Here is a 27,637-nt window from a genome sequence, read left to right as displayed (position 1 = left end):
GGGCCGAGCGGCGCCGCCATTTTGTGAGTCTATAACACGGAGCGGTTGGGCTCGTTCCTGCTATTCCGGCGCCTCCACTCCGTTCCCGACGGGTCTCCTCCGCGTGCAATGGACGGGTGAGTCCCCGCCGGCCCGGGCCTCGGCACGGCCGGCACCGCGCCGGGGGCCGGGGCGCAGCGCTGCCGGTCCCTTCCCGGGGCGCGGTGGAGGGGGAGAAGGCGGCGGAGGTGCGGGACCCGCGCCGGGGGCCGGGGCGTTACCTGAGGGGGGGCGCCGCGGGCGCGGCCGGGCGGCGCGGCGGGGGCGAGGCGGGAAGGGGAGGGGGCGGTGGCCGGCGATCCGGAGGGGGTGTCTCCTGCCCGGGCCGCCCTCCCAGAGCCCCCTCGCCGCGGGGGATGAGGAGGGGGGTGGCTGCTCCCCGGCCGCCGCCCCGGCGCGGCGCCTCGTGTGGGCCGTGCCCCGCTCCCGCCTGGGGGAGCCGTTCGGTGCCGGGGGGTCCCGCCCGGCGGGGGTGGGCGGGGGGCGCTCCGGTGCGGGCGGGGGCTCGGGAGCGGGCGCACCTGGGGGGGGGGGGGGGGGCGCGGCCAGGCCGCGGCCGCTCTCCCATTGTCTGGCGCTTTGGGGGCCGGGGCGGGGGGGGAGGTGTGGTTTTTTTTTTCCGGATTCCGTTTTGCGCGCAGTTTTTCCACCCGCACGGGTCCCGCGGCGCGTCCCCGGGAGCCCGGGGCGCCCGGCCGCACCCTCCCTCCCGCGGCAGGCGGTACCTGGGGCCGGGCGGGGAGCGGAGCTTCCCCCGCCTCCGGACCCCTCCGGGACACACACACCCCCTCCCCGCCGCTGCCGGGCTCCCCCGGTGCTTCTGGAGCCCAGCGCTTCCCTCGTGGGCAGCGCTGATCGCCCTGTAACCGCCGCCTCATCCGGCTTCTGCTCCGCCGGTGTTTGCTTTAGAACCGCTGTTGTGTGAAGGCGGCCCTGTCAGCACCGAGCTCTCCCTGTTCCTCCTGTCTCCTCCGGCGTGTTTCCTTAGCGATCGCAGCTTTGTTCCTCCAGAGCGCAGTAGGTAAAACACTTCAGAAGGCCTCGGAGCGAGCAGCCTGTTTCCCCAGAGCCCTTCAGTCCGGGAAAGCCCAAATTAGCGCCGGCTGCTCCAGTCCCCGTCTGGGGGCTCTGCACGCTGCAAAGGGGCTGGCTCAGTGCTGTTTGCATCTAAAAAATGAAATAAAAATCGTGTATCTTACTAATTTTTACAGTCCAGGGTGCAGTTCAGGTTGCTTTGCTTCTTTCAACAAGTTGCTCATCATGTTGAGTGATATTTTTTTTTAAAGAAAAATCTTCAGCATGTGAGTGTGAGACCATACACTCTAATGCCAAAAATCAGTTTGTTGTCAGCTGTCTTTGCTCTAGTTCCTAGAAAAGCTGATTTAGTGTATGTGTTACAAAAAGTCATTTTAATGTACAAATTTTAGTGTAGCCTATGAGTCTTAATCATCCGTTATCATGTGAAGATCTTGGTGCATGATCTCGTTGCCCTGTGAAAGCTGCCTCCTCCTGGAACTTCCATAGCTGCCTCTGAAATAGTTTTAGGTTTTGCCCGGCTGGCAGTGAGCGGCCTCTCCGGCTGCAGGCTCCTCTGCTCCTCCTGCCCGGAACCATACGTGGCCCCGCTTTTCCAGTGATCCCCTTGGAATAAGTTGCGTTGTTAAAACATGCAAGGAGTTCGTATGGGAAACGCTGCTTTGGAAAATGACCCGGAGGTTTTATGCTGCTTAATTTTTCCCCTTACTGTGTAGGAATTAACTCATTCTGTGTAAAAAGTAATTTTTATGGAGGGCTTTGTTGCCTGTTCTTTTGGAAATGAGAAAAAATTTAATTCTGTACTGAAGTTTGACACAGGAGAAGAGACTGGAGCTCAGGGTATGGTAATGTGTCGAGGGGGTGTGTGGGAACTGGAGATTTGTCGCATATTTTTTGAATAAAAATTGTTAAATACTGTTGGTGCTTGTTTTGGGTGGTGTTTGTTATCAAGTGGATAACAACAATATTCCAGGAATCGATGATTCTTGGCAAATAAAAAAGCTCTTCCTGCTGGATAATTTTGTATACTATCCCCTGTTAAGGTTACTTTATGTAAAACATTTCCTGTGTTGAGGCCCCGCAGAGGAACAGGAAGTGAGAGAAATTGCTCTGGGGTAAGTTCGAGAGTTTTGGAAACTTGGGAGATTCCGTGTTCTTACTCTGCTTTACTGGAAAGAACGTTTGTTGAGGTTATGAAAATCACTGGGTTAAGGTATGTATTTTAAGTGAAGAAATGTGGACTCATAGAATATTTAGTGGTTCTAATAGAATGTTTGTGATCCTTTACACTGCTCTGTGCAGATGGGTTTAATTAGTTCATTACTGCTGGCCCTCCAAGTGCAGCAAAACCCATCTGTCCTCAGTGGGGCTGCGGTGCCTGCTCCTCTGTAGGGAGTTCCCTGGGAAGGGCGCTGGGCCGTGGGCTCCGGCCGTGGGGCTGGCTGCGATGACATGGCAGCTCGCTTTGGAGGAGGAAGTACCAGGGACTGAGCTGGCTCCTGCTCGTTACGGCTGGTTTGGGGAGTGGTGGAACAGGAGTGATTTCATCAGACTGAGCAGGGTTTAGTGCCTTGAAAAGCGATGAATTGTTGCAGGAGGGTAGGGAAGGAGCAACTGGTAAATGCGAGTTCTCTGGTGTTAAATCAGTTTGTGGAAGTGTTCTCCAGTACTTCAGATTTCATATCGCTGGTTTAGAATGGCTGCTGGGCCGTCTGCTTCCCTCCCGTGGTTCCTTAAAGCTGCTGCAAGTCTGGTCACCAGGCATTTCTGGGTGCTGTGCTCGGAAATGATGGTGAGCCCTTTGAAAGATAGGGGTTGAAATGGGCAATGCTGCATATACATCAATCTAAAATCATAATTTCTGCTCTCATTTTTATGTTGCTGCTTTAGAGTGGTTTGGAGTTTATAAAAAAAGCTGTATCTTCAGTGCAAGGGTATAACTGAAATAATTTGAATGTTTTGAGCACTCCCACAGAAGAGAATAACATGTAGGGACTGAAATGGGCTGGGACGTTACCCAGGTACAACGGGCTGAGGCATAGACAAGTCGTTCCGATTCCCCCAGTGACAGAAGCTGCTCTCAGTAGCTGTGTGTGATGGTCACGTCACGCTGGCGAGAGCCAGTTGATGGTTGGACTAGATAATCTGGAAGGTCCCTTCCCACCTAGAGAGTTCTGTGAGAGCTGGCACGAGCTGCTGGAGGTGCAGCGAACACCATTTTCATGCTACGTAATCAGGAAGTCTCACTTCAGGAGGTTTAAGCATATGTGGTAGAGCTTAATAACTGGTTTTTCCTTCAGATCTGCATTAGGGGAAAATTACTATTTGTTTTTCAAAAAAAGAGCAGATGAGGAATGTCATGTAGAGATGTGCCTGGGCTCCCCCTTTCTCCTGGTGCTCTGTTAGCGCCCCTGGTGGGGCTGGGGGCTGCCGGCTTGGCACAGCCCCTTCCCCCGGGGCTCCAGCGTTACTGGTCATGAGTGGATAATTCTGCAGGAGAGAGCTTTTCCCAGCCTTGCAGAGGGTGCTTCTTCCAACAGAAGATGGTTAAGAGTTGCAGAAGTGGCTGTTGGTGATGGAGTCAACTCCTGACACTTTGCTGGGGGTTAGTCAGAGGTGGTGTTGGGATCCCGTCCCTTTCCCTGAGGAATGCTGGGCTGTAACTGGGTTTGGTCTCAGTCCCCGTGGCTCACAAGCTCTGCTGTAGGAGGTGGCAGAGCTGCAGATTTCTAGCACTGCTGGGTCTTGGGTCTCCACCATCACCATCTAATATTTTTCCTTTGTATGAACTGTCCTTGGCTCACTCGCAAAGACAACTGTGCACTTTGACTTGCTTTTTTCTTACTACTGTAAACTACGCTGGATATTTGTGGCAAACCTATCTAACTTTTTTAATCCTTTTCTTTCTTTTTTCTACAGCATTGTCCAAGATATAACAGTTGGTACAAAGGTAGGCACTTCTCACTTTTTCTCTCTTTTTACACTGCTCAGCATCTGACCTAGTTTTAGCCTTACGAAATGCAGATCTTCGCCTTTAAAGGGTTATTTCTGGTACCATGTAAATTGGTTTTAACCAGAAGGTAATTTAGTTTCATGTGCATTTAAAACTTTGATTATGGCTCAGCATTAGCTCTTGGCATTTGGACATTGATAATAAACTGTCAGAAAAGAACTTTACTGCATTTAGAAACAGCCCTTTCCCCTACTAAAATGCCAAGCCCTGCTCGTTATGTGTGTGCTAGACAATGCTTCTCAATGGAGAAATTTGGCCTTGCTTTTTTGAGAACTCTATTTCCTTTGTTGATGTGAATTCCTGTTCAGTTATATGTCAAAAATCCTTCTGCCACAAAAAATGGAGTGTTTAGCTGTTGATTTTTATCTCTTGCGAGTACAGTAAATATGACCTTTACCCTTCTAGTCTCAGGTTTTGAAAGTGCAGACTTAGCCCTGAAACTCAAAGTGCTGACAGGAGCCTCCTTATCTGCCGTGCCTGGTCGGAGGCTGTTGTGTCTGTGGGATAAAAGCTTATTCCTGTGAAATGCTGAACTGGAATGTGCAGGACAGACTGGCACTCCTTCCTGTATTAAAGGTTTTTCACTTTACTGCCTGGACACTGTAGCTCATGCTCTGGGATCAGAAGTACAGTAAGTTCAGCCCTGCGAGTTCTTTTTATTAGATAGCGTGTGTGTGAATGTGGGCCCTCAAAATAGTACTCTTGACAGCTTTTTAATGGCCCCAGTTGTGTGGTGTCGGTGTCTCCAGTATTAAGGCAGAAGTAGGGTTGCGTGTGGCCGCTTGAACAGGCTGGTGCAGGGATGCAGTGTGTGATAGCACTGATGTGTGACAGAGTCATGTGAGAAGTGGGAGTGTTAGAGGGAATTTGCTCCTCGACAGCAAGTAATTTTTCATATTGGAAGTACAAGATCAGCTGTGGCTGCTAAGTGTAGGCATGCTTGTTAGTGCTTTAGGGTTTCTGAGAAGCATTGAACACCTGAAGAGGCTCTATTTAATGGCTATAGGGGAAAGGTTCTTCTAACTCTTCCTTGTAGGAGAATGTGAAGTTTGAATTAATAGTAGTGCCACGATAGTGTCTGGTTCTGGCTGAGAACACTGCTCGAGGGGTTCAGTTTACCATTGGAGGAGGAGGAAAGGCTTCAGCCTGGGCACTACGGTTGGTCACTAGTTTGTAGCCATTATAAAAAATGGACTAAGTCATTCCTTGACCACTGTAGGGCAGTTTGCATCTAGTAATGGGATTAATCCGCGTAAAAGTCCCCTCGGTTGGTTTTAACAATGTGTAATTTGCAGCTTTAGGTTTGTGCAGCTTTAAGAAGTAGTTTTGCATAACTGAACTTGACCGGGAAGCTTCTGAAACTGTAATTGTAGTCCTCAGTGAATCTTGAAAAGCTTCAGGATGTGGGATTGCATGCCTCATCGCTCCCATCTGGGGGTGGTTTCAGTCCCTCCTGCTCTATGGGCAGACGTCTCAAACGAGGATTGGGAGAAATCCCATCCCAGTGCTTTCACTCCCAGCGCAGGACGGAACTGTAACTGCGGTTATGCCAGCCATGCAGTGGGGTGGGGACTGGTGAGACAAAACCCTGCAGCAAAAATGAGGTTTCTTGTCAAGTCAGATGAGGCAGGTTTTGAGAGAGTTGAATCCAAATTTAAAGAGTGGCAGAAGCAAAAAGGAAAGTTGAAGCATCTTGATAAAGGTAAGTTTTAAAATTATTTTCAATGTAACCGTGTTATCTGATTATGTTTAACTAAGACATTGAATGTGCCAGTGTAGATCGTGTACTAGAAGCATGTTCTTTAATGCTGTGATAGATGTGTGTGGGTGGGTAAGTTAGTCCTGTTTGCACAAAGCTGGGGACTAAGTGATGGCTTTTTGTCACCTGTGTCTCCTGTGTGGCCGGGTGTGGGTCAGCTCCCTCCTGCTTCCCCCTCCTCTGGCTGCAGGGCTCTCGCACTGAGAGAGGTACAGGTGGCTCTGTTTCACAAAACTGTGTCATCAAATCCTATATCAATTGCTTCTTAAAAATACTTTCCTTTGTGGTTTGTGTAAAACCTCAGTGGCTGCAGCTCTTCTGAAGTTTTGGTGTTGCTTCCACTTCAACCTCCTTCCCTTTGGTTTGCCAGGAGGGAGTTTGAAGGGGCTGCAGAAGGTTTCTTTAGTATCCCAGAAGCATTTCAGTGTTGTCTCTGCTGAAATAACTGCAGTGATCGAGCTTTGTCCATCCATCAGTGCTTCTTTGATCCTTGGGGCATCACTGAAATAACTTTGTGGATTAACAGATTCCCCCCCTTCAGAAGCAGATGCTCCTTATAATTGCTTGATAACTTCAAATAATGCTGTGGAGCTGTGGTGTTGTGATCTACTGACTTCATAAAAACATAGTCTAGGAAGGAGATTCATGTGGAGATAAAACTACTGTGGTGGCTGTTCTGAAAGCTGTGCTTACAGGAGAGCGTGCTGGCTGAGCTTCTACATTAGACAGGAAAATTGGAGCTGGAAAACTGCTTTTAAACTGAAGTGTGGAATTATTCATTCTTGCCATGGATTTACAAAGAGGGCAGGAGCAGTGCTCCAGCTGGTTTGATAAGGTATTAGAAGATTGCAGTCCCCAAAAGCTGTCAGCTCTTGTCACACTTCAGGCAGCGTGTTACTGAGACACCAGTGGAGCTTTTCAATGTCCTGTTAGTGACTGGAACGTCCCAAAGTTGGAGAATTCTCAGACAAGTAGGAAAAGTGCCTGTAACAAAAAACACCAAGGAAATGATCAGGGAGAACTTGCAATGACCTCTTGGTTGGATTCCTACTGTAGGTGGTCCTGGCTGCTGGGTCTCACTATGAGACTGAGGACTTTGTGAAGGTATGTATCAGTTTGCTCTATTTTGCTGTTTGAAAAGACAGGGTGCTGGCACTTCTTGTGGATTTTCTCACATCCTTAGTTTACATACTAAGGGTACTCACACCCACTTCTATTAATCTCCCCGAGATCTGTTGTATTTAGGTTCTGTAACTCAGAAGTCCCCAGAAGCTCTCACGGCTCACTTGAGCACTGTGCTGCCTGGTGGCCTTGTTTCTGTCCAGGATGGTGATTATCGTGGCCGTGCCCAGGCTTCGCGTTCAGCCTTCTCCACAGACGCTTTAGTTTAAAGTGTGTAAATTTGTTTAGGAAGCTCATTACAGTCCTGGTATGGGGCTCTGGATGCACAGCCTCGTGGAATGTCCTGCAGATCAGAAACACATGATTTAAGTCTTATTTCTTACCATAATTTCATTGGTGTCTGAAAAGGAAGGAAGTATGGCCTTAAGATGGAGGCACGGTATGTGAGTTCCAAGGTGCTGGGTCTGACCCCTGCACTTGCCTCTTAGAAGTCATTTGATCAAGATTCTGTATCTCCTTTCCCTTTCTTTAATTTGCCAAGATATCACTGTTCCTTCGGGCTGTAACGGTCTCTGAGCAGGACTGACTTACTAGAACAAGTATGAACTATGATAGGTCATTATTCTTTAAGTAAAGTTGCATTTCAGGGATTGAAAAAGTCTCAGAATAGTTTAGCTGCAGAATAATCTTGTCGTTCCTTGGTTAAGTGGGTTTTTTTTGAAAGAGGATGCTTCCAGGAAAAAAAAAAAAGTATCCTTCTGTGGCATTTGAGAAGTTAATTTTTAAAGCAGGGTTTGATGAGTGTGATGCAGGCTGACTGCATAGAAGTGATTTGTGACCAAGCCAGGATCTTTGCCATGGGAACAGTAATTATGGCTGCGGGCAGCGGGCCAGGAATGTTGTGAGGAAATTCCAGTCCCCTCCTATGGCTTTAGTGAGAGGCTGCAACAAGCTGGCTCTTGTGGCCTCCCCGGGCGTGATCACACATGTCGGCCACATGGCGGTGGTGAGGGCCATGGCTGTCTCCGGAGGCAGTGGGTCAGCGGGGTCTGGGGAGGAGCTGGGTCTGACCTACCTCAGTGGTGGATGCGGGTTTTGTGCACCCGTGTCCTCAGTTGTGGGTACCCGTTCTTCGCAGGGTGATCGGTGCTGCTCAGGCTGGGCTGGGAAAGCTCTTTAGTTCTGTATGAAGCTGAACAGGAATTTTGGCGCTGGGCAGGGTCGCTGCCGCGGGCTGAGCTGCGCAGAGCAGCGTCTCCTTCACACCCCTGTGGAGGATGCCTCGAACTGCCTGCACTTGGAAAGGAAACAAGATAAAAATGAAATTGGGTGGGATTTTCTAGCAAATGATCAGTTAATAAAATGGTTGTAGAAAATATTCTGCTTTAGCCTCAGGCCTATTTTGCCCTCAGTCTGTGAGGATTTAAAAAAAAGGCAAAATATTTAACACACCGTATTTATTCAACCGTATCTTTTTAATCCCATGAGTGTAGGGATAGACTCTGGTCTCTGGGTCACTGACACTCCTTTCAAGTATTGTCAAACCAGAAAATGTAGACGTGCTGGTGCCACGTTTGTCATCTCACAGCAGCAAGAAGAGCAGACATTATTTAATGCCAGGTCCTTGGTGCTGCCGGTATGGCTGTCTGTCAGGCTTCCTATGAGAAGTTGTTGAACACTGTGCTGAGTTCAGCAGTGTGTGTTGGTGATCCCCGTGCAGTGATTACTCGGTGTTTGCCAAAGGAGATTGTAGTTATTACACAACCGCAATTTAGATGAGATTGAATTAGTGTGGAGTTCCTTCCGAACCTGCGTCTTCAATTTGCTGTTTTACAGATTTGGGCACAAAGTGTTCTTTCGAGGCTCCGTTTCCCCAGGTGACTCACGCCGCAGGGTTTCTCTGGTTGTGTTTGTGCTGAGCTTCATGGGGCCCCATGCGCTGCGGTGATTTCAGCTCAAGGTTGGCAGCAGCTGGGTTCCAGCCTGGGGACAGCGTTTGGGGAGGGCTGGGTGTGTGCTGCCCGTGGAGCCAGAAGGGCTGCGTGACTCCGGCACTGGAGCCGAGGAATTCGGGGCTGTTTAAAGCGGCCGCACCTTCTCTCCGCTCCCAGGGCGGTTTGTTTGGTGGGGTGTCTCCATGGTGAGGAGGAGGAGGAGGTGAGTGGGCTGCGGATCCGGCTCCGCTCCCCAGCAGTGTGTGTTCCAGCTTGAAATGCAGCTTATTGCGACATCTCCTATTGCCTGGTGTGAGCAATTGCCTTGGTGTGGTGCTGGAGCTCCTGCTGGCTCTTAGGAACTCAAAAATCTATCTATATACTGCAGAGCTGGCACCAGCTCTGGTGGCAGTATGTGTGGCAGGAAGGTTTTCCTGAGCACTGAGTTCTTTGCAATGCTCTGACCAACTAACCCAGTTTCAAAGATGCTAACAGTGTTTAGAAAGTTTTTAAAAACTTTTACTGAACTTTCTAAAGGTTAGAAAGCCTCAGGTGGAAGGTGACATGTGTTTGCTGGCCCCGGCTGAGCAGCAGAGTTTAAAACCCAAGTATGTATGGTCCAAGCCTGCCACAGGCCTGCCGGGTCAGTGAAACGCTGTCGGCTGGGCTGGGTCTCGCCTGATAAATGACACAGGGGTTCTGTATTTGAATTGGTACATAAAAATCAGCCCTCAGCAATTTGGGGAACTAAATTGATTTCTGCCCTTATTTTTGGTTCCGATCAGATGATAAATTGCATGTCTCAATCGGGGACAGAGCGGTGTCACACGGGGCTCTGCAGCCACCCCAGAGGCTGCCGTCCTCGGGGGCGAGACGCGGTTGTGTGTGTAACTCTCTGACTGTACTAGGACTGAAGGAGGACACAGTTGTATCATGTGTCCTTCAGAAATGTTGTCACAAAAATGTAGACTCGCACTCTCTGTTTGTGACCCAAATTGGAATGTTTCTTTTCACACTGCTCTACCTTTCAATGCCTAAAGAGTGCCAGAGGGGGGGAGAGGGGCATGGGGGGGTGACATGAGGGAGCCTTCTGTGGAGACAAGGAAAACTGGCATCCTTCTTCCTGGTAGGTTAAACTTGGTTCCATTCCTGGCTCTTGAATCTCTCAGCAGAAAATGTTGGAATGTAACATGAGTGTGAATGATGATGTCATCAGCCTGGATTTCTTACTAGTTTCTTCACAAAGTGATTTGAGCTGTGAACTGAAGTATCAAAGCACATTCCTGCCTTCCTCTGGGACCCAACTCAGAGCCCTTGAAGTCTACTTCAGAGACCTGCAATGCTTTTTGTGCTCCAGGAAATTTTTTTGCTACCTTTATCAGAGTAAAGGGTTTGAGTGAGCTTCTCGATGGTTTGCGTGTCATTGTGCTTGTCAGATATTTCACTGAATTTCACTGAATTTTTTTTTTAGAGTTGGAAGGGACCGTATAGATCATCTAGTCCAACTCCCCTACTGAAGCAGGATTGCTTAGAGAATGCTACTCAGGACTGCATCCAGGCGGGTCTTGAAAATCTCCAAAGAAGGGGACTCCACAACCTCCCTGGGCAGCCTGTTCCAGTGCTCTGTCACCCTCACTGTAAAGAAATTCTTTCTCATATTCGAGTGGAACCTCCTATGTTCCAGCTTGTGCCCGTTGCCCCTCGTCCTGTCACTGGGAACCACTGAAAAGAGTCTGGCTCCCTCCTCCTTCAACCCACCCTTGAGATACTTATAGGCATTAATAAGGTCTCCCCTCAGCCTTCTCTTCTCCAGACTAAAGAGTCCCAGCTCTCTCAGCCTTTCTTCATAAGGGAGATGCTCCAATCCCTTAATCATCTTTGTTGCCCTTCGCTGGACTCTTTCCAGTAGTTCCCTATCCCTCTTGAATTGGGGAGCCCAGAACTGGATGCAATACTCCAGTTGTGGCCTCACCAGTGCAATTATGGTGGTCTTTCACTGGGTCCAAAACCTCTTCATAAATGCAGGGGTAGCGGAGCAGAGGAGCGATGCTTGGCACGGCAGAGTTACAGCTTCTGGTAGGGGTTTTATCTGAACTTCAGAAAAGCAGACCAGCACAGATTTTTTTCCTGGTTTGTTTCTAGAGGGGTTTCTAGGTACCCGCTTTGCTTTTTGGGAGTGGGTGTTAGTTGGTAGCTGTTCTGCTGCTTTGGCCTGCCTTTTCTCTGGGGAGCAGCGGGGATGCTCTGCCCTCAGTCAGGGTGAGGTGCTTCGTGTCCGAAAGCTGCTGCTGTGCAGGATTTCCTCAGTGAGCCAGGGAAGGAGAGTTTTCCATAGCTCTGTGGCCTGTAGCTCGATGGCCTTTCCAGCCCCTGTCCTCTTCCTTCCCATGTGCACTTTTTGCTGTTGCTTTAATTTTGCTTCCTCCCTGTAACACTTGTTGTGTTCTGAAAGGTGATTGTTACCATGTTCTATCACCTACTTGGCTTGAAATGAGTATTTTTATGGTGGTTTAGTTTGTATTTGTTCCCAGCCTTTTGCGCAGGCAGAATGCAGTTGATTTATTGTAATCCATTTAAAGTAAGTGCCTGGATCTTAAGTAGATAAAGGATTACATGGGGCAGCTAAGAATTTCTGTGGTACTTCCAGGTGTGCTGGGAGAAGCCGAGGCAATCTCTGGCTTCATTCCAAGCTATGGTGACGTTCAGGTAAAACCTTAGTGAAAATGAGACAATTTATAGTTTTCATACGAGTTAGGAGTTGCTTTTTAAGCTGTGAAAGCCTGGAAGAATGAAAAATCTTAGAACTTACTTGTTAAAACTTTAAAGCCAAAAAAGCTGAGAGTTTGGGGGTTGGTCAAAAAGATAACTTGGAAAAATACGAGATAGTAGGATTGTACCTTGGGGCAGCTGCCCTTTGTGGGACCCAGGGAAGGGAACACAACGTGTTGCTGGCGAGGCTGCGGGAACCAGGGTGTTATGAATTAATGTGTGCCAGGAGTGCCATGGGCAGGGATGCTGCTGCCACAGCTTTACCGGTGGCAGAGCATGTGCCCACTGGTGGCTGCGGGAACAGGGACGGCCTTGCCCTGGTCTGTGACTTCACAAGTCGGGGCTGTGCTCCGTAAACAGGAAGAGCAGATTTGTTAGTTGAAAGGAGGGATTTTTTGGAGAGCAGTGTTACTGTTGCTCCTGTTAATCTCCTCATAAAAATACCAGCTGCAAAAGAATCAGCTAAACAGAAATGTCAACGTAAATGAATGCCTCTTGCGAGCAGGGACGTGAACTTCAGAATCTGGAGAACGGTGTTGTGAAGGAGGCTCTGGGCAGCTTGGCTTCCTCATCGCAGCTGGAGAATATAAAAGGTAGAAAAGTGGTGGTGTGGGTTGATGCTGGCGAGCAGCCGATCACCCACACAGCCCTTTGCTCACCTCTTCCCCTTCCCGGGGTTCGCATAGCTTTAAACTTAAATAAAATAATATAATGCTTTAGAATCAATAGCTTTTGCGCTGTCTTTTCCAATATAGCTCCAAATATCCAATGGATACATTGCTGGTGAGAAACTCTCTAAACCTTTTAAAACAACCAGGCTCACTTTGGTTCCTCTGGCTCTACTGAATTGGGATACTGGAGTTTATAACATGGTTTTCAAGCTTATTCATAGATTATATCGTACAGAGAGAAGAGCCACTGGGGTCTGGGAGGAGACTGGTGGTTACCGGGAGTGCAGGGACAGAGGACGGGCACAGGCTCTGGATTCATGGAACGCTTGTTTTCAGGTTGCCTCGGGACAGGTCATTCCAAAACCCAACCATCAATACAGATTTCTTGTGGTTATCCCAGCTCTGCTCCAGCAGTAAGGGAGGAGGAACAAAAGCTGGTGGAAAGTGATGGTGGATGGAACTCCCCAGTGTGGGCGGCTGCTCGGCAGTGCTGTCTGAGCCCAGGAACCCCTGGGAACGCCGGGAATGCTCCTCCTGGGCTGGCTCCTCAGAGGCGGGCTGCATGGAACAGTTCTGATCTAACTGTGCAGTCCTCTGTGTGTGCTGGCTGTAAACTTCCTTGTGGAGAGAAAAGACCTTGGGATAATTGTAGTTTTCCAACTGCTGCAGTCTCCCCTCTCAGTTTGCATGTACTTCCAGCTGGGAAGCTTACAAATTGACTGCTGCTGCTTTTGATGTCGAACAATCCTCCCCCTCTGCCTCCCGGCTCTGGTCACAGCGGGCAGCGCGGATGCCTCCAAGATAAGAGGGGAGTGGATTTGAAATTGCTCTTTCATTAAAGAAACATGGACATGTGGAAACCAGCAGCAATGAACATTCCTTGTCAAAGTGCCCTGCAAGTAAATTTCCAAATATGTGAGAAAATGTTTATTTTAAACAAGCCATTAGGAAAGTTAAATTCAAGGAATTTAAATTCTTTCCATAATAGTATAAATGTTTGTTTTTCCAGTTTATAGTTTCCTAGTGTTGCCTCCACGAGAGCCAGATATGTGGCTCGTTCTGGTGCTTCCATGGTGGATTGCGGGGGCTTGCACAGACCCATTGATTCATACTGGGAGTGCTGGGGTTCTCTATGTTCAGAAATTTACGAGTTTTTCTTTAGGAACAATTTTTAAAGAGCTCAAGGCCCATTTAGGCCCCATGGGAGGGGTTTCCCAAGGCCAGCGGACATTCTCTGCATTGGTGGGGCTTTTGCTCCTGGTGGTGGTTCTGTGAAATCTGTAAATCTCTGCAGTTGTGTCCAGGCCCCAAAGCCAAGCCCGACCTGGTGTGTGTGCAGCAGGTTGGGCACAGGAGTGTTTTTACATTAACTGGTGAGGTTTTAGCTTTAGAATTATGCATTAGAGTCATCAAAAGGATGGGATCACAGTCTAATAGCCTCCCAGACTGGCTTGCCTCTTGCTGTACTCCAAGTGCTAATTAGAACAGCTGTTAAAAGGCCTATTCCTAATTACTACACCCTGGTAGAAGGAGCCCTCACTGGGGGCCTGTAGCCTTTGTGGGACCTGGTCAGCGCTCGCAGGTGACCAGCACCAGCTCATGAGCCCTGGGCTTGGAACCTGGCCCAGTTCCTCCTATTCGGGACATCAAAGTCCTTGAGCCTGTCTTTGAAGCGCCAGCAGTGAGTAGTCGAACAAGAAATTCAAGATTTGAGGGGGAAAGAAAAAGAAAACCAAACGCCGTGTCGAAGCTGGTGTTCGGGGCTCCCGTGTGACCTACTTTTCCAGCCTGTTTGCCGGGAAGGGAGCAGAGAGCTTTTGTTGTCGCGCAGATACTGTTTCTGCAGGTGCCACCAGATCTGGGGCACGGGGAGGGCAGGTGCTGGTAGCCACGGTGGGGTACGTCTGCGCTGAGGGGGGGGTTGCTGAGGCAGGGGTGAGCTCTGCTCATCTGTCTCCGATGAAGGCCTTTTAGTGTGGCATTTCTGTGTAAGGGTAATGTAGAAAATTATGGGAAATTGATTTTGTATGTTAGATTTACATTATATTTGCTCAGAGTTTACAGTGGGGTCTGAGGTCTTCTATGTAACTTGTTTGCAGTGAAGCCATACTGATTTTAAGCTGTATTGCGTATGTAAGTATAGATCGTGCTAAGAAGTAATTTGTAGTCTCGTTTGCTATTGTCTAGTAGTGTTTTTCGTAGCTCCTACTAAACTAGTCTTGGTTGGTTAAGGTAATTTGGGTGACTTTACGGGGGATGCTGTAATGAATGGAAACACGGACATCGCACACAGGGATCTGCTTGTGGGTCTGCTCAGATTTATTTGCTAAGTGCCAGGCTCCTGCAATTCAATAACTTTGTGCAAACAGACAAATTATACCTACAGCTACTAAAAGGCCTAGAATAAATGCATTTCTGTAACTTTGCAATACCAGGTTTTTAGCTAGTCTAATTCTAGTAGGAATTTGGTTTAGAATTTTTTTTGTCAAATGTGTTCTTCCTCCGTAGAGTTGGAATGTGCAGTGCTGCAGTAAGGAACATCAAAGAGTTGTGATGCTGGGGTGTGCTGTGCTACTCGCAGCACTTTTGTTTAGCGAGCAGCCACCTTGACTTTAATGTAGAAGAACTCCTGGTGCAGGAGGCAGCAGAGGGTTCTGTACCTGTGGGACTTGGTGTCTGCTCCAGAAACAGCCTGTCGTTCAACTTAATGCACTTACTGAGACTTCATGGGACTGTTGTCCTGAAAGTTGTTGCTGCCGTTCTGGGGATCGTGGCTGGGAAACAACAGACCAGTCATCTTCTTCACAGTGAGGGTGACAGAGCACTGGAACAGGCTGCCCAGGGAGGTTGTGGAGTCCCCTTCTTTGGAGATTTTCAAGACCCGCTTGGATGCAATCCTCAGTAACATGCTCTAACATGCTCTGGGCAGTCCTGCTTCAGCAGGGGAGTTGGACTAGATGATCTTTATGGTCCTTTCCAACTCCAAAAATTCAGTGAAATTCAGTGAAATTACCTTGTACTAGAATCCAAATTATTGTATGTCAACCTATTTCTGCCATAAAGTTTGAAAAGTAGCTCTTTACTAGGAGCTTTACTTTCCTGATTTGCCCTTTTTTTGGTGTTGGGGAGGAGATCCTTTTCTTTCAGGTCTCAGTTTCTCTGAGTTGTATCTTCTGCTTGTAACTGGAAAATGCACGTCTTTGGTTCATAATTGCCCAGTCATACACTAACAATTTGGGCCGGTTTCTGATAACTTGTCTTTTGCTTAAGACTTCCTTCCTCCTGGTAACCCCCAGTAAAATAATCTCTGTCCTCTTGATGGATGCCCGGAGGCCTGTCTGTTTTGCTGTTCCTGATCAATTACAGTATTGTTCTAGCTTAACCTAAAAAAAGAAAGTCTTGTCTGATAGGAGTGGTCCAAACCCCCTTTTGTTAGATACCAGAGGAAAATGTGAGTATCGGTGCACAGTGCTGCATTTAGTGGCCTCAGACAATTCAGTGATGCTTCATCTCTAAAGATTCCTGATGCTGAGCTGAAAAGAGATACTGGGTAGTGCTACTCAATTACTAAATTGGATCTTGCTTATCTTTTATTTATGGTGGAGGTGAGGTTCACTGCCCACTGTCAGTGTATTTTCACTGACACTTCTGTTCAGCTTCTCTACACCTGAATCTCAATTGTTTTGCTTTAGGAGTACCTGAATAGAATTTGGTAAAAATGCTGTCAGTTTACCTTTCATCTTTTCTTTTCCAGCGGGGAGCTGACGAGCTTTTCTCTACTTGTGTTACTAACGGACCCTTTATCATGAGCAGCAACTCTTCTTCTGCAGGTAATATTGCTGATAAAAAAAGAATAACAATTGATAAGTATTGCAAATACTAGGAGGAGGCCTGTTTTTTCCCACTCAGTCTTAATTTTAAAATCTCTGCATTTTTAGTACTTAGGCCCTTTGTAGGACAGTGCTGAATAATAATAAACTTCTGCCCTACACCTTTATAAGGGTAGTAGATTGAATACATTTCTAACAGAACAGTTGCTAAAATGATTTTACAGAATTAGAACATGCAGGGTTTGCTGTAAACTGTTATACTTAAAGCACAATTTCATGTAGGATTATTTTGGCTGTATGTAGTAGTTTGCTGCTGTTTGGGAGCCTTATGCCATCCAGAGGTCAGTAATCCCACCCCAGACAGTATCCATGGGCACTCAGTCCGGAATTTTACCCTCAGTGTGTGTCAGGGCCCTGAATTGTCTCACTTTGGGCCACCATTGTCTTTGTGGCCTCCCTGCCTGGCTGGATCAGCTCCTGTCCCTGGTGTTGTGCTGCTGGGAGCCTTTGCTGTCTGTGTAGTCCAGCTGATCAAAACTTTTGTTTTGGTTCATATTTGTTTTAGTAGCACTTGGTTTAAGGTGTCCCTGTCAAACCGCTGCATTGCCAAGAGCAGTGGTCAGAGCGAAGGGGAAGCGAGTGGGGATCGGATGAGTGGCTTAGACCTACCCTGAGTAGAAATGTGGGTGGGGGTGTGCTGTAAACAAGCTGTAAAACGGCCACTGGGGAGTTGACTCCACTGCAGTGGCATTCAGCTATGTCACTCCATCGTGTAATTTGGGGAAAAAAAAATAAAAATAAAAATGAGTAAAACCATGTGTCCTCAGACTCTAGTTAAATTGGACGATTGAATTTCTCTGTAATCGAGAGTAATAACTGGATGGGGAGCACAAACTGTGTGTCAGAAGTTGTGTGTGCATATTCTTACCAGCCCGGTCTAATAAGTAGTAACTCTTGCTTTTCACAGCTAATGGAAACGACAGCAAAAAATTCAAAAGCGACAATAGAAGTGCTGGGGTCCCTTCCCGAGTAATCCACGTCCGAAAACTCCCCAGTGACGTCACAGAGGCGGAGGTCATTTCCTTGGGCTTACCTTTCGGCAAGGTCACCAACCTTCTCATGTTGAAAGGAAAAAATCAGGTATTGTCTCCCTAATTGAAAGCAGGGATTATGTCAAAGGCGTGATGAGTTTGTCATCAGTAAACCAGATCCAAGTTGTTTAAACAACTGTCAGGTATTAGGAGCCAATAACTTCTGCATACTATTATTTTACTTTTCCGTGATTATCCCATGAGCTGTAGAAAATATTTTCAGACTGTACAAGGAGCTAAGTCCATAATTATAGGTTGTCGCTTCTAATTAGCATTATGCCTGGTTTTTAAATTACAGACCAGGTGAATTGTTTGGACAGCAGTGACATGAGTTGGCCTTTTTCACTCAAGATGGCTTGACAGTTGAGTAACCACCACTGTAAGTTTGCATATTAAGGACACCTTTACAGATACAAGAAATGAGCTGGGGACAGCTGAAACACTCTTGGGTAACGCAGGAGGTGTGCACTAATTTGGTAGCTAAAATTGTCTTACAAATTAAGGAGTAAAAAAGCAAGCCAACTTTAATCATCGCCTAAAATACTGTGTCTTTAATCTTAATTATGAAAATGTGCCTCTGATATATTGCGTGGTGTGATTATACGTAAGTACTTAATGGAATGACTCGCTACAGTCCCTTACGTTTTTGTTATGAAGTAGAGAAGACCATAAAGGTATGAGCAGTGAGTGGCTTCCTGCTCTGGAGAGGAATGTGGGAAGCTGCTAAATATGACAAGTGTTGAGGAGTCTGGATTATTGTTGTAGGCATGTGTGGGAGGGAGGTCTTGGGATGAGACCAGAACATTACAGATGTTAAGTCAGTCTGGGGAGTGAAGACGCTCATTTATTCTACGTACAATTGGCTCTTAGACAGTTCTGTGTACAGAAACTCGCATGTAAATGCAGTTGTGAAAATGAAATGCAGTTACAGTTCAGCTGGAAGCTCCTCCCGAGGTTATCCGTGGTGTAATGCTGCTGTCGGGTGTTAATGCTGTCTCCAGCGCGAGCCACGTCTCACTGTTGGGTTTGGTTTGATCTGCGCAGGCGTTCATAGAGATGAACACGGAGGAGGCGGCCAACACCATGGTGAACTACTACACCACGGTCACTCCCATCCTGCGGAACCAGCCCATCTACATCCAGTTCTCCAACCACAAGGAGCTGAAGACGGACAATTCTCCAAACCAAGCAGTTCGTTTTCCTTCTGTACATTGTCGTCCTGGTGGGAGGGACAGAGTGTTCTCTGCTGGTTTGGTTGGTGCTGCTGATGCAGGCCTGGGAGGATATTGAGATTTGGTTTGATACCAAAGTGCTGAACAGAGCCTGCTGGTTTCTAGCTGGTGGGATAGATCTCCTGTAACAGCTTTTTATCCCCTCTGCTTCAGCAGACCGTTCCGTGAGCTGCTGGGCCGGCCTTAATGGCAGGGGAAGAAAGTGCCTAGTGAATATGAGATCATGAGAAGTGCTGGTTTAGCATTCCTTAGTTACAAACATTATCTAAAGACACGATTAACATATAGTGCTTTAGGACACTTGTTTCTAATATTGGAAAGATTTATATAAAACGAAGCTGTGATGGGGCAAAGCCTGTGTCAGCAGCAGAGTATGGTCTGTTGTGGGAAGTGCTGGCTCCGGGGCAGGCAGTGCTTGAACACAGCTGTCCTGAAGGCCTTGGCTGGGCTGTCTGGAGTTTCTGTGCAGGATTGCTCTGCATGGGTTAAAAGTTCCCTTTTTCTGCTCTACTGCTCTTGGCAATCTTTCAGGACAGGAACACTGAAAAGAAGTTCAAGTTACTTGTGCCTCCTTATCAGGGGTGGCTGCCGAGCATCTCCCGTTGGCCTCCTCTTGCCTTTCAGGCTGGCTTTCAGCCGGACCGGAGCATTCCACGCTGTGCAGCCGAAATGCTGCCGTTGGGTGCATCTCACAAAGCCCAACAGTGAGCACAGCATAATGTTGTGTGTGTGAGGGAACTCTGCAGGAACGCACCAAGTCAGTTGCCACTCCTGGATTGCTGTAGCAGATCTTTCAGTTAATCTTTCAGTCTTGTCAGCTTCTGTAGTAGTCGGGAGATGAGGTTTCACCCCAGCAGAGCGTAGATTTTTTTTTCCTTTTTTCGAAACAATGGAATAATTTTGCTGCATTGGTGGATGCTGAGCAAGGTTCTAGCAGTAGCATAAGCACTTCATATTTTATTTAGTTGGTATTTTTGCAGTGCTCTTACTCATTAGGGTGCTCTGTACTGTCCATGTTTAAAATGTGCAAAAGTCATTGCCTCTCCAGCCTTAGGAGAACAGTAGATGGCTCTGTTCTGCGAACTGTTGAGTCCTGGCAGTGTGCAGGTAGGAAGCTGGAGAGCGGGGAGCGTGGGTCTAACGGCGTTTGTGTTCTGCAGCGTGCCCAGGCTGCTCTGCAGGCCGTGAACTCCGTCCAGTCGGGGAACCTGGCGCCGTTGGCCTCTGCGGCTGTGGATGCAGGAATGGCGATGGCTGGCCAGAGCCCCGTCCTGAGGATCATTGTGGAAAATCTCTTCTATCCTGTCACTCTCGATGTCCTGCATCAGGTAAAACACGTTGCCGCAGCTTCTTGAGGGTTGTCCTGGGGGAAGGGGTAGCAACAAATAGTAAATTGTTGTATTTGCAATGTCTGTGTTCTAACAGCACATGGTTTTTATCTGTATGATTCGAGTTCTGAAAATAGTTGTCAAATTTCTACTTTCTGGAGACCCAGACACCTACTCAAGAGTCTTCTATTTTTGGGCCCAATCTGGCCAGACTTGAATTTCCAGAGATTTGATTGCTGGTCCATTTTAATTGGATTTCAGTCTGGTGGAGTGCAAGGGGCAAACATTTATGTTTTCAAGACAGCTCTTGGAGAGTTCTGTTTAGGTTTTAGCAGAAGGAGCTGCTCCATGTCCCCGTGCAAGGGTCGGGGAAGCAAATGCAGTATTTGGGAGTCACTTGGGCAGTGGCCTGTTTGGGAGTTTCCTGCTGTGGCCTGTGGCTGCTGAACGGAATCCTCGTATGTGAAATGCAAGCTTGGCTGCATCTCAGAATCCCTGAATCTCTTGGAAAGTTCCATTTGTGAAGGTGTCTGTGAATCTTCCTGTGTGAGAACTCAAAGAGACAAAAACTTCATTAAGGGGGCAGTTCAATCACCCTGAGGTTTTTCTAGTCTCACACTGTGGTGCGAGTTAAACAGCCACAGTGTGGGGTAAAACCTTATGTTTAAGTTGGAAAACTAAGGAGGTGAAAGGATAACTTCTGTTGTTTCAATGTGATCAATCAATAGGAAATTAACTTAGTGGAAATGAGATAACAGTATATGCAAATATTGTCTTGCAGATTTTTTCCAAATTTGGTACAGTCTTGAAAATAATTACCTTCACGAAGAACAACCAGTTTCAGGCCCTGTTACAATATGCTGACCCAGTGAGTGCCCAGCACGCCAAACTGGTGAGTAGTGCGCCTGCAGTGCCAAACACTGGAATTATTTACACTTTCAGGCTTGCTTTTGTTAGTCCAGGGTCAGTGTCAGAAAGGAGCCGTTAGGTTGGCGCGAGCGTTGCCCTCGTGGCAGATCACGCTGCTGGGAGTGAGAGGGCATTCCCCAGGGAGGGCCGGTGGGTGCTGAGGGGGGGGGCAAGTGAAGCAGTACTTTCTCCACACAGAGCAGGAGACCAGCCCCGTCTGAAGGGACACGCTGGTACCTGGGGTGGTGGAATCCCTTTCCTCAGGGATTTGTTGCTGTGATGTAGTTAAATGCATCTTGGCTGAAGAATGGTTTGTTTCCCTGCAGTCCCTGGATGGACAGAACATCTACAACGCCTGTTGCACACTGCGCATTGACTTCTCAAAGCTCACGAGCCTCAATGTCAAATACAATAATGATAAGAGCAGAGACTACACACGGCCAGACCTGCCTTCTGGGGACAACCAGCCTGCTCTGGATCAGACAATGGCTGCTGCCTTCGGTGAGAGTTCCTGAAGCAGGACTGATGTGACTGTGTGGTCACCTGGGGAAAGGGAGGGGACACAGTGTGTTTGGTCACAGAAACTTTGGAATACAGTGTGGTTAAAGAGGAAAATTAAGAACCAGGGAATCAGCCTAGTACAAAACAGCAGGGATATACGGCTGTGGGTCCAGGCTGCTGCTCTGAAACCACCTCTCCATTTGGGTGAGGGCTGTTTCAGGTTTTCAGTCTGTACTTCTAGTGCCATCTGCTGTTTTGCTGACAGCATTGACTCAGCCAGAATTTGGGGTGTTGTAACCTACACTTGGAAAGCTTTGTTGTGGTGAAACAGTGACAGGAGGTACCAGCTGCTTCTGGGCACAGCTGTGACCTGGTGGCAGTTTCAGACCAGCAGAGCCAGAGGAAGAGGTTTATAACTTCTTAGAGTCCAATGTTAAAATAGAGGCACTTTTGAATTACTGTTGATGTTTTAGGGTTTAGCTTTCAGCTAAATGCTTGTGTTGAAGGACAGGTCACGGTGTTCCAGCCAAGTCTAGAGTTGTCTTGCTGTTGAGTGTCTGTGTAACATGTGAACCTTTCCCCAGGTGCCCCAGGGATAATCTCCGCTTCTCCGTATGCGGGAGCTGGTTTTCCTCCTACCTTTGCAATTCCTCAGGCTGCAGGTACTGTATTTCGTAAGTTGAAATTTTCTATAGGTTTTCTGTTGCTGAGGCATCTTGATGTTTTAAACTTAAGTGGCAGCATTATAGTTGGGGTTAGAAGGATGTTTCAGTGCATAATCTCAAGTAGGAGTGGGATGCAGCTGTAGCACCTCTGGCTGGGCAGTATCCCTGTGATGAGGGAAACGAGTAGCAGGATGGGAGAGAACAGAAAAGGGCAATGTTTAAAATAATCAGGGGAGATGGAGGAAGAGGTCAATTTTTCTGTATTTCAAATTTCCTCAGGTGGTTGCAGAGGTTGGGAATTCACTTTGACTGCTGTAAATGTGGTCAAAAGCAAGGAATCTTTGTCCTTATTTTTTTCCTAAATATTTTGAGTAAAGCTGGTACTTAGACGTGAACCTAATTACGTAGTGTTACAGTTGCAGTTTGCAGCTCCTATTGCAGGTAACCAATTATTGCTACTCACAGAAGTAGCCCAGTGCCTGAGATGAAAGGCGAAAGGCTTCCTGCAGTGCCAGACTAAACAGTTCAGGATTGGTTTCCGTAGTGTACCCAGCACTGTTGACTTTCTTGTAACTTGATGGAATTTCCTTGCTTATGACAAACAAGCACAGATCAAACTGCTGAACCATGAATGTTTTGGTGATGTCCTGTCCTGTTGGGGACACAGACGTTGCCACTTGGGGAAGTTTAATTGATTTCTAGCAGTTGTTGCTTGAGCTCTATCTAAAGCCCTTCCCGTCGGAGGGCTGACAGGGTGAGGTGCCAGCTGCTACTGGGGGCAACTAGAGCTGCCTGCAGATAAAACCTTAATGTTCCTCGGTTGAAGAAGAGATGAGCTGGTGGCAGCATAGAGTGTCTGGTTGTGACATGCATGGTTAAAGGACATTTCTGGCATGCACTGGTTGGAAAGAGCCTTACAAATGCACTGTTTGTCATACCTTTCCTGCACCAGCAGAGCTGAGGCTTTGTGCTGACTCCGCTGCTTGTGACACATGCAAAATATTGTAGTCAACAAGGTGGTGCTGGGAGGCACCCGATAAGCACCAGGCACTGCAAGAGCAAACACTGTTAGAATGAGAACATTTCCTGCAGCACCAGAACTGGAGGCTCCCATTGCTCCTAGAATACACGGTCACTGGTTTGAATGGTTCCTTGCATGTTATGGAGGGTGTGCTGTTCTCCCTTCTGGTGCAGCAAATACACTAGAGTACGTGCTGTTAATTTCTTTACTGGTTAATATTCTTTAATTTCCAGGCCTGACAGTCCCCAATGTTCACGGAGCACTAGCTCCTTTGGCTATCCCATCAGCAGCAGCTGCGGCGGCTGCAGCAGGACGGATTGCCATCCCCGGCCTCGCTGGGGCGGGGAACTCTGTTCTGCTGATTAGCAATCTCAGTCCCGAGGTTAGTGGAGTCCTAACTTTACTCTTTTCTCCTTCCTGTTACCTCTGCTTTCACTTTCTGAACACAGATTGTGCTGAAACTCATTGAAAGTGAAATCCTACTGTATCCTAAAGGAAACGGCAAAACTAGAACAGCAGATGATGTGCTCTGCTGTCTCTAAAACTCAAAGCAGATCAGTACTCTAGTTGCTGAAGGGAAATGAAAAAGTCCATTGCAAATTAAAATCTTGCTCTTCTTTGGTTCAAAGCCAAGGATGCTGCCTGCCTGATCTTGTCCCGTAAAGACTACAATGCCTGTCCCTTGCTCCCTCTTTGATTTGGAGTCTCCCATTCCATGGAGCAGTGTCATTTGGGTCATGGAATAGTCATGTCCATTCTTTCTTCCCCGTGGCATGTTCTAGTGTTTAATCCATTAATTCAGAACTACAGAGAGAGTTCGTCCTGACCTTTGCTCTTTCTGTGTAGTGTCTGGTCCTCGCCAGCTTGACCTCGTACCTGTGCAGTATTTCCTCTGCCATGTGCTTGCACATTTTCCCTTTCCAAGGTTCCTGGAAGTTTTTTCTTAGCTAAACCCTTAACAGCTCACAGTTTACATTTTCAATTCTACTTAACTTAGTGAGTTGCAATATTAAAACAGTCTTTAAAATGTGTCTTTAAAAATAAAGCAAGTAATATTTGAACCAAAATCTTCTTGAATGAAGGACAGCATCATAAATATGAGAATTTGATATGGGTATCTTGGATTTTTCTTCAGTCAGCTTTTGGCTCTTTGTTGGATTGAAAGTGTAGAATCTTCCAGTGTGTGCAGTGGAGTATGATGAGTCTCTGCTGAAAAGCACTTGAACTATTGGGACTGTGCACACAAGTTACTACTTTGCGAAGCTGTAAAACTTACCAGTAATGTCAGAGTAACCACAAAACCTCTTTTGCATCAAAGGGGAAGCCTGGATGTGATGAACAATCAAAATATTTAACTCTTGATGAGATGAACCAATTGAATCAGTGTTTCAGACTGCTCTTTTTATCTGTCATTACTATTTTCCCCAGGGCATGAAATAATGGCAGGGACCGTGATGCAGCTTTGGGTGGGATGAGTTGCTCTTTGTGCTGAGGAGCTGCTCTGCTGTCCTGTGAGCTGGGTCATCTCTGGCTGGGCCCTCGACTTGCTGCTCAGATAAAAGCCTTAAGCCTTTAGAGCTGCATCGTCACCCTTGAGTGGTGTCATGCTCTCCAGTGTGTGCTTCTTGGGGTGACCCTGCATTGCTGGGGTGGCAGTGACAGGACGAGGATTGTGCTGGACCTGTTTAATTTCGTGTGTTCCCAGCACTCCAGCAGCATCTGGATGACGTGCACAGCTCTTGGTTCAGGAGGAACGAGCAGTTATTTCATGCCTTGTGTTTTTTGATGAGCTCTTCACTATCCATCCAGCTTATCTTTGGGCTAGAGAGACTTTGATACTTGTACTGAAGCTGTGAACTAACAGACCTGAAACTTTTTCCATTGCCTGTATAATCAGTGTTGTAGAAACTTACCTGTGCCACAACCAGTTAGTCAAGAGACAGTATTTCTCTGGAGTGACTACTCTGCAATCACACATAAGGCTTTTTTCCCAATTGGAATTGTGGAAACCAAAATTACTCTGTATTTTCCCTTTCCATCATGAGTGGAAGAAGTCTGAGCCTGCGTTGCCTTGGACTGTGAATGCAGACTCTTGGCTGGGGTGCAGGCAGTGCTGTCCCTGGGCGCTGCTGGGGTGCAGGCAGTGCTGTCCCCGGGAGCAGAAGTGCTTCTCCTGCCTTTCTGGTCAATAACAGCAGTTTGGGGGCTTTGTGTGGTGAGGCCACACCACAGAGGTGGAAGGGAATAGACCTCAGTTGCAAATGAGGTACCAAGTTCCTTTACAGCAAGCGCTTCTAGCAGACCTTTGAGATTTCCTGTAGCAGTACAGCTGCTCCCCCAGATGATCCTTTGCTCCCAGGGCAGCGCTTGGGGTCTAAATTGGACTGTTCTTGTTTTGTCACAACCCAGTGTGCAATATGGATCCCTTCCAACAGTCACTGGGCTAACACAGCAAATGCAGCTGTGGCTTTGACTTGATCCATGAAGTCATTTCTTCTAAGAAATACTTGTAATCGGAGAAAATATTTTTAGTCAAATTTTTGGTAACACTATTGCAATTTAATTCTGTATTAAAGCCTGTAGAAGTCACTCTGTTGTGATACTGTCTCTTACTTCTTTGTATATCTTAAGTAAAAATGCCTTTTCTTTATCATTGTGTTCCACTAGGTAAAACCTATTAACTGTTTCTGTAAACAAGTTATTGTATGTAGAATTCTATAAATCTGACTGATGGAACACTACATATTTCCTTATGTATTTACTGACCTGTGTTTTTTGCTACTTTTTTCTTTTCTCCCCATCCCTGAATTTTTTTTCTTCCCCTGATCCGGAATTTCTTTGCCAACTGACTGCACGGTACTTCTGCTTCCTGTTGTTGCTTGAAACAAAAAATAAAAACATTCCCCTTCCAAAAAAAAAAAAAAAAAAAAACCCTGCTCTTCGGAAACCAACCTGCCCTTCAATATTAACCATCTTGAAAACTTCATCATCCATCAACCAATTTCGCCATTTCCTGCGGGGACTCTGCCCTTCCTCGTTGTGGACGATTTGTGCAACCTCGCTCTCCCCTTCGATTCCTTACCTCTTCCCTGTCCCTCCGCTGCCTTGCTCTGCTGTTCTCTAAAGAGAGTTACACCCCAATGCCTCTTTATTCTTTTCGGTATGTTATTATTCACACTTTTTATTACCTTGTTTTTTCATTTATTTGAGATTACTTTTTTGATACTTCAAAAATGTACAGTTTGCAGTTTGCCATTTTTTGAATGCATAATTTCATTTTTACATTGTTTACTTAGTTTGCTATTTAATTTAGTTTGCCTTTATTTTATGTTCAGTTATGCATGGTTTATTGCTTTGCATGTCTTTTATAAGAGATTTAAATTGTGATAGCATGCTAAATTGTCCAGTCTTCTGGCAGTAAGATTTTTGCTTTTTGCTGAAACCCAGTATCTTTTCTTTAATGTATTGTTCCATTATTATTCTGCTACATAAGAATTTTCCTTAATTAGAGCAGAATAAGTAGCCATGGTTGGAATGAGATCAGTTCTGGTTGTGAATGAATGTTTTTGCTGTTGGGTTGATTAGCTAATAGTAAGTTGAATGCGACTTTGTCTTTTTCCCTACCTAAGACTGTTCTTGTTTCCTCCCCTTTTGAAGGAGTCTATGGTGATGTGCAGAGGGTGAAGATTTTATTTAATAAGAGAGAGAATGCCCTAGTTCAGATGGCTGATGGGAACCAGGCCCAGCTTGGTAAGCAAGCTTCACAGTCTGAGGCACTTAGCGTTAAGAGACCGAGTGGGTAATTAAAGCTTGAATGTCAGTACTTTCTTCTCTTCCAAAAAAAGTCCCAAAACCTGAAGGTCGCCATGTGCTTAACTCCCTGCCTGCACATGTGGTGTGGCTGTGGGGCAGCTCTGGAGAAGGGGTGGTGAGTTTGTGTGAGAGAATCTAGAGGGAAAACAGAGCTGCAGGGAGTCGGAGGGATGGTCCCTTCATGCAGGTCCTGGATGCGGCCTCTGCACAGGGAGGAACCAGAATGAAGCTGTAGCTTTGACTGAGGTGTCAGGACAGAGCTGGGAGGTGCCACCGTGGTCAGTGCTGTCTCTCACCCCTGCAGCCATGAGCCACCTGAACGGGCAGAAGCTCCACGGGAAGCCCGTCCGGATCACGCTCTCGAAGCACCACATGGTGCAACTGCCCCGTGAGGGCCAGGAGGACCACGGCCTGACTAAGGACTACGGAAATTCTCCTCTACATCGCTTCAAGAAACCAGGCTCCAAAAATTTCCAAAACATCTTTCCCCCTTCTGCCACTCTTCATCTGTCCAATATTCCGTAAGTATCAGCAGGACGGTTCCTATATGGCTGAGTGTAAAAGGGTGTGCAGCTTCAGCGTGGGAGCAAATAGCTGTTTGCTGCCAGCCAGGAGCAAGGCTTGTCCGTCTTCCTTCTGCCCCTCAGCCTTTCCAGTCCAAGCAGCTACTGGTAGAGAATTTAGAAAAGGCTCTAATGAGAATTGGTTTTTAGAGATTAATTCAGTCTGTATGTACGTTTGACAGCAAAAACTCTTTGTTTCAGACCTTCAATAACTGAAGAAGACCTTAAGATGCTGTTTTCAACCAATGGTGGGATGGTCAAAGGATTCAAATTCTTCCAGTAAGTGTTTTCTCTTATGTCCTGTCCTCACACTGGGCCTTTCAGCATGAGAAGGGTAGAAGT

General features: G+C 47.1%; 1 protein-coding gene across 7 annotated transcripts in view; it reads left to right on the top strand.

Moving 5' to 3' along the window:
* PTBP1 (polypyrimidine tract binding protein 1) overlaps positions 1–27,637 on the top strand; it is a 30,810-nt gene continuing 3,173 nt past the window's right edge. Inside the window, exons 1-14 of one of the 7 annotated variants that reach the window (XM_074163894.1) lie at positions 16–116; positions 3,994–4,024; positions 16,097–16,172; positions 17,140–17,312; positions 18,308–18,454; positions 19,656–19,823; positions 20,605–20,715; positions 21,059–21,233; positions 21,818–21,895; positions 23,153–23,301; positions 26,046–26,079; positions 26,577–26,669; positions 27,037–27,253; positions 27,497–27,574. In XM_074163894.1, the coding sequence (XP_074019995.1) occupies positions 109–116; positions 3,994–4,024; positions 16,097–16,172; positions 17,140–17,312; positions 18,308–18,454; positions 19,656–19,823; positions 20,605–20,715; positions 21,059–21,233; positions 21,818–21,895; positions 23,153–23,301; positions 26,046–26,079; positions 26,577–26,669; positions 27,037–27,253; positions 27,497–27,574 (1,538 nt within the window). In that variant the 5' untranslated portion in view covers positions 16–108. Of the gene's footprint in view, positions 117–3,993; positions 4,025–14,408; positions 14,418–16,096; positions 16,176–17,127; positions 17,313–18,307; positions 18,455–19,655; positions 19,824–20,604; positions 20,716–21,058; positions 21,240–21,817; positions 21,896–23,152; positions 23,306–26,045; positions 26,080–26,576; positions 26,670–27,036; positions 27,254–27,496; positions 27,575–27,637 lie in introns of those variants that run through there. The other 6 variants (XM_074163895.1, XM_074163896.1, XM_074163898.1 and 3 more) reach the window with 6 other exon arrangements.

This window comes from Numenius arquata, chromosome 25 (genome assembly GCF_964106895.1).
Source record: "Numenius arquata chromosome 25, bNumArq3.hap1.1, whole genome shotgun sequence".
Taxonomy (NCBI): domain Eukaryota; kingdom Metazoa; phylum Chordata; class Aves; order Charadriiformes; family Scolopacidae; genus Numenius; species Numenius arquata.
Note: the sequence above shows the minus strand (reverse complement) of the source record. Positions and strands in the feature narration are given on the sequence as shown.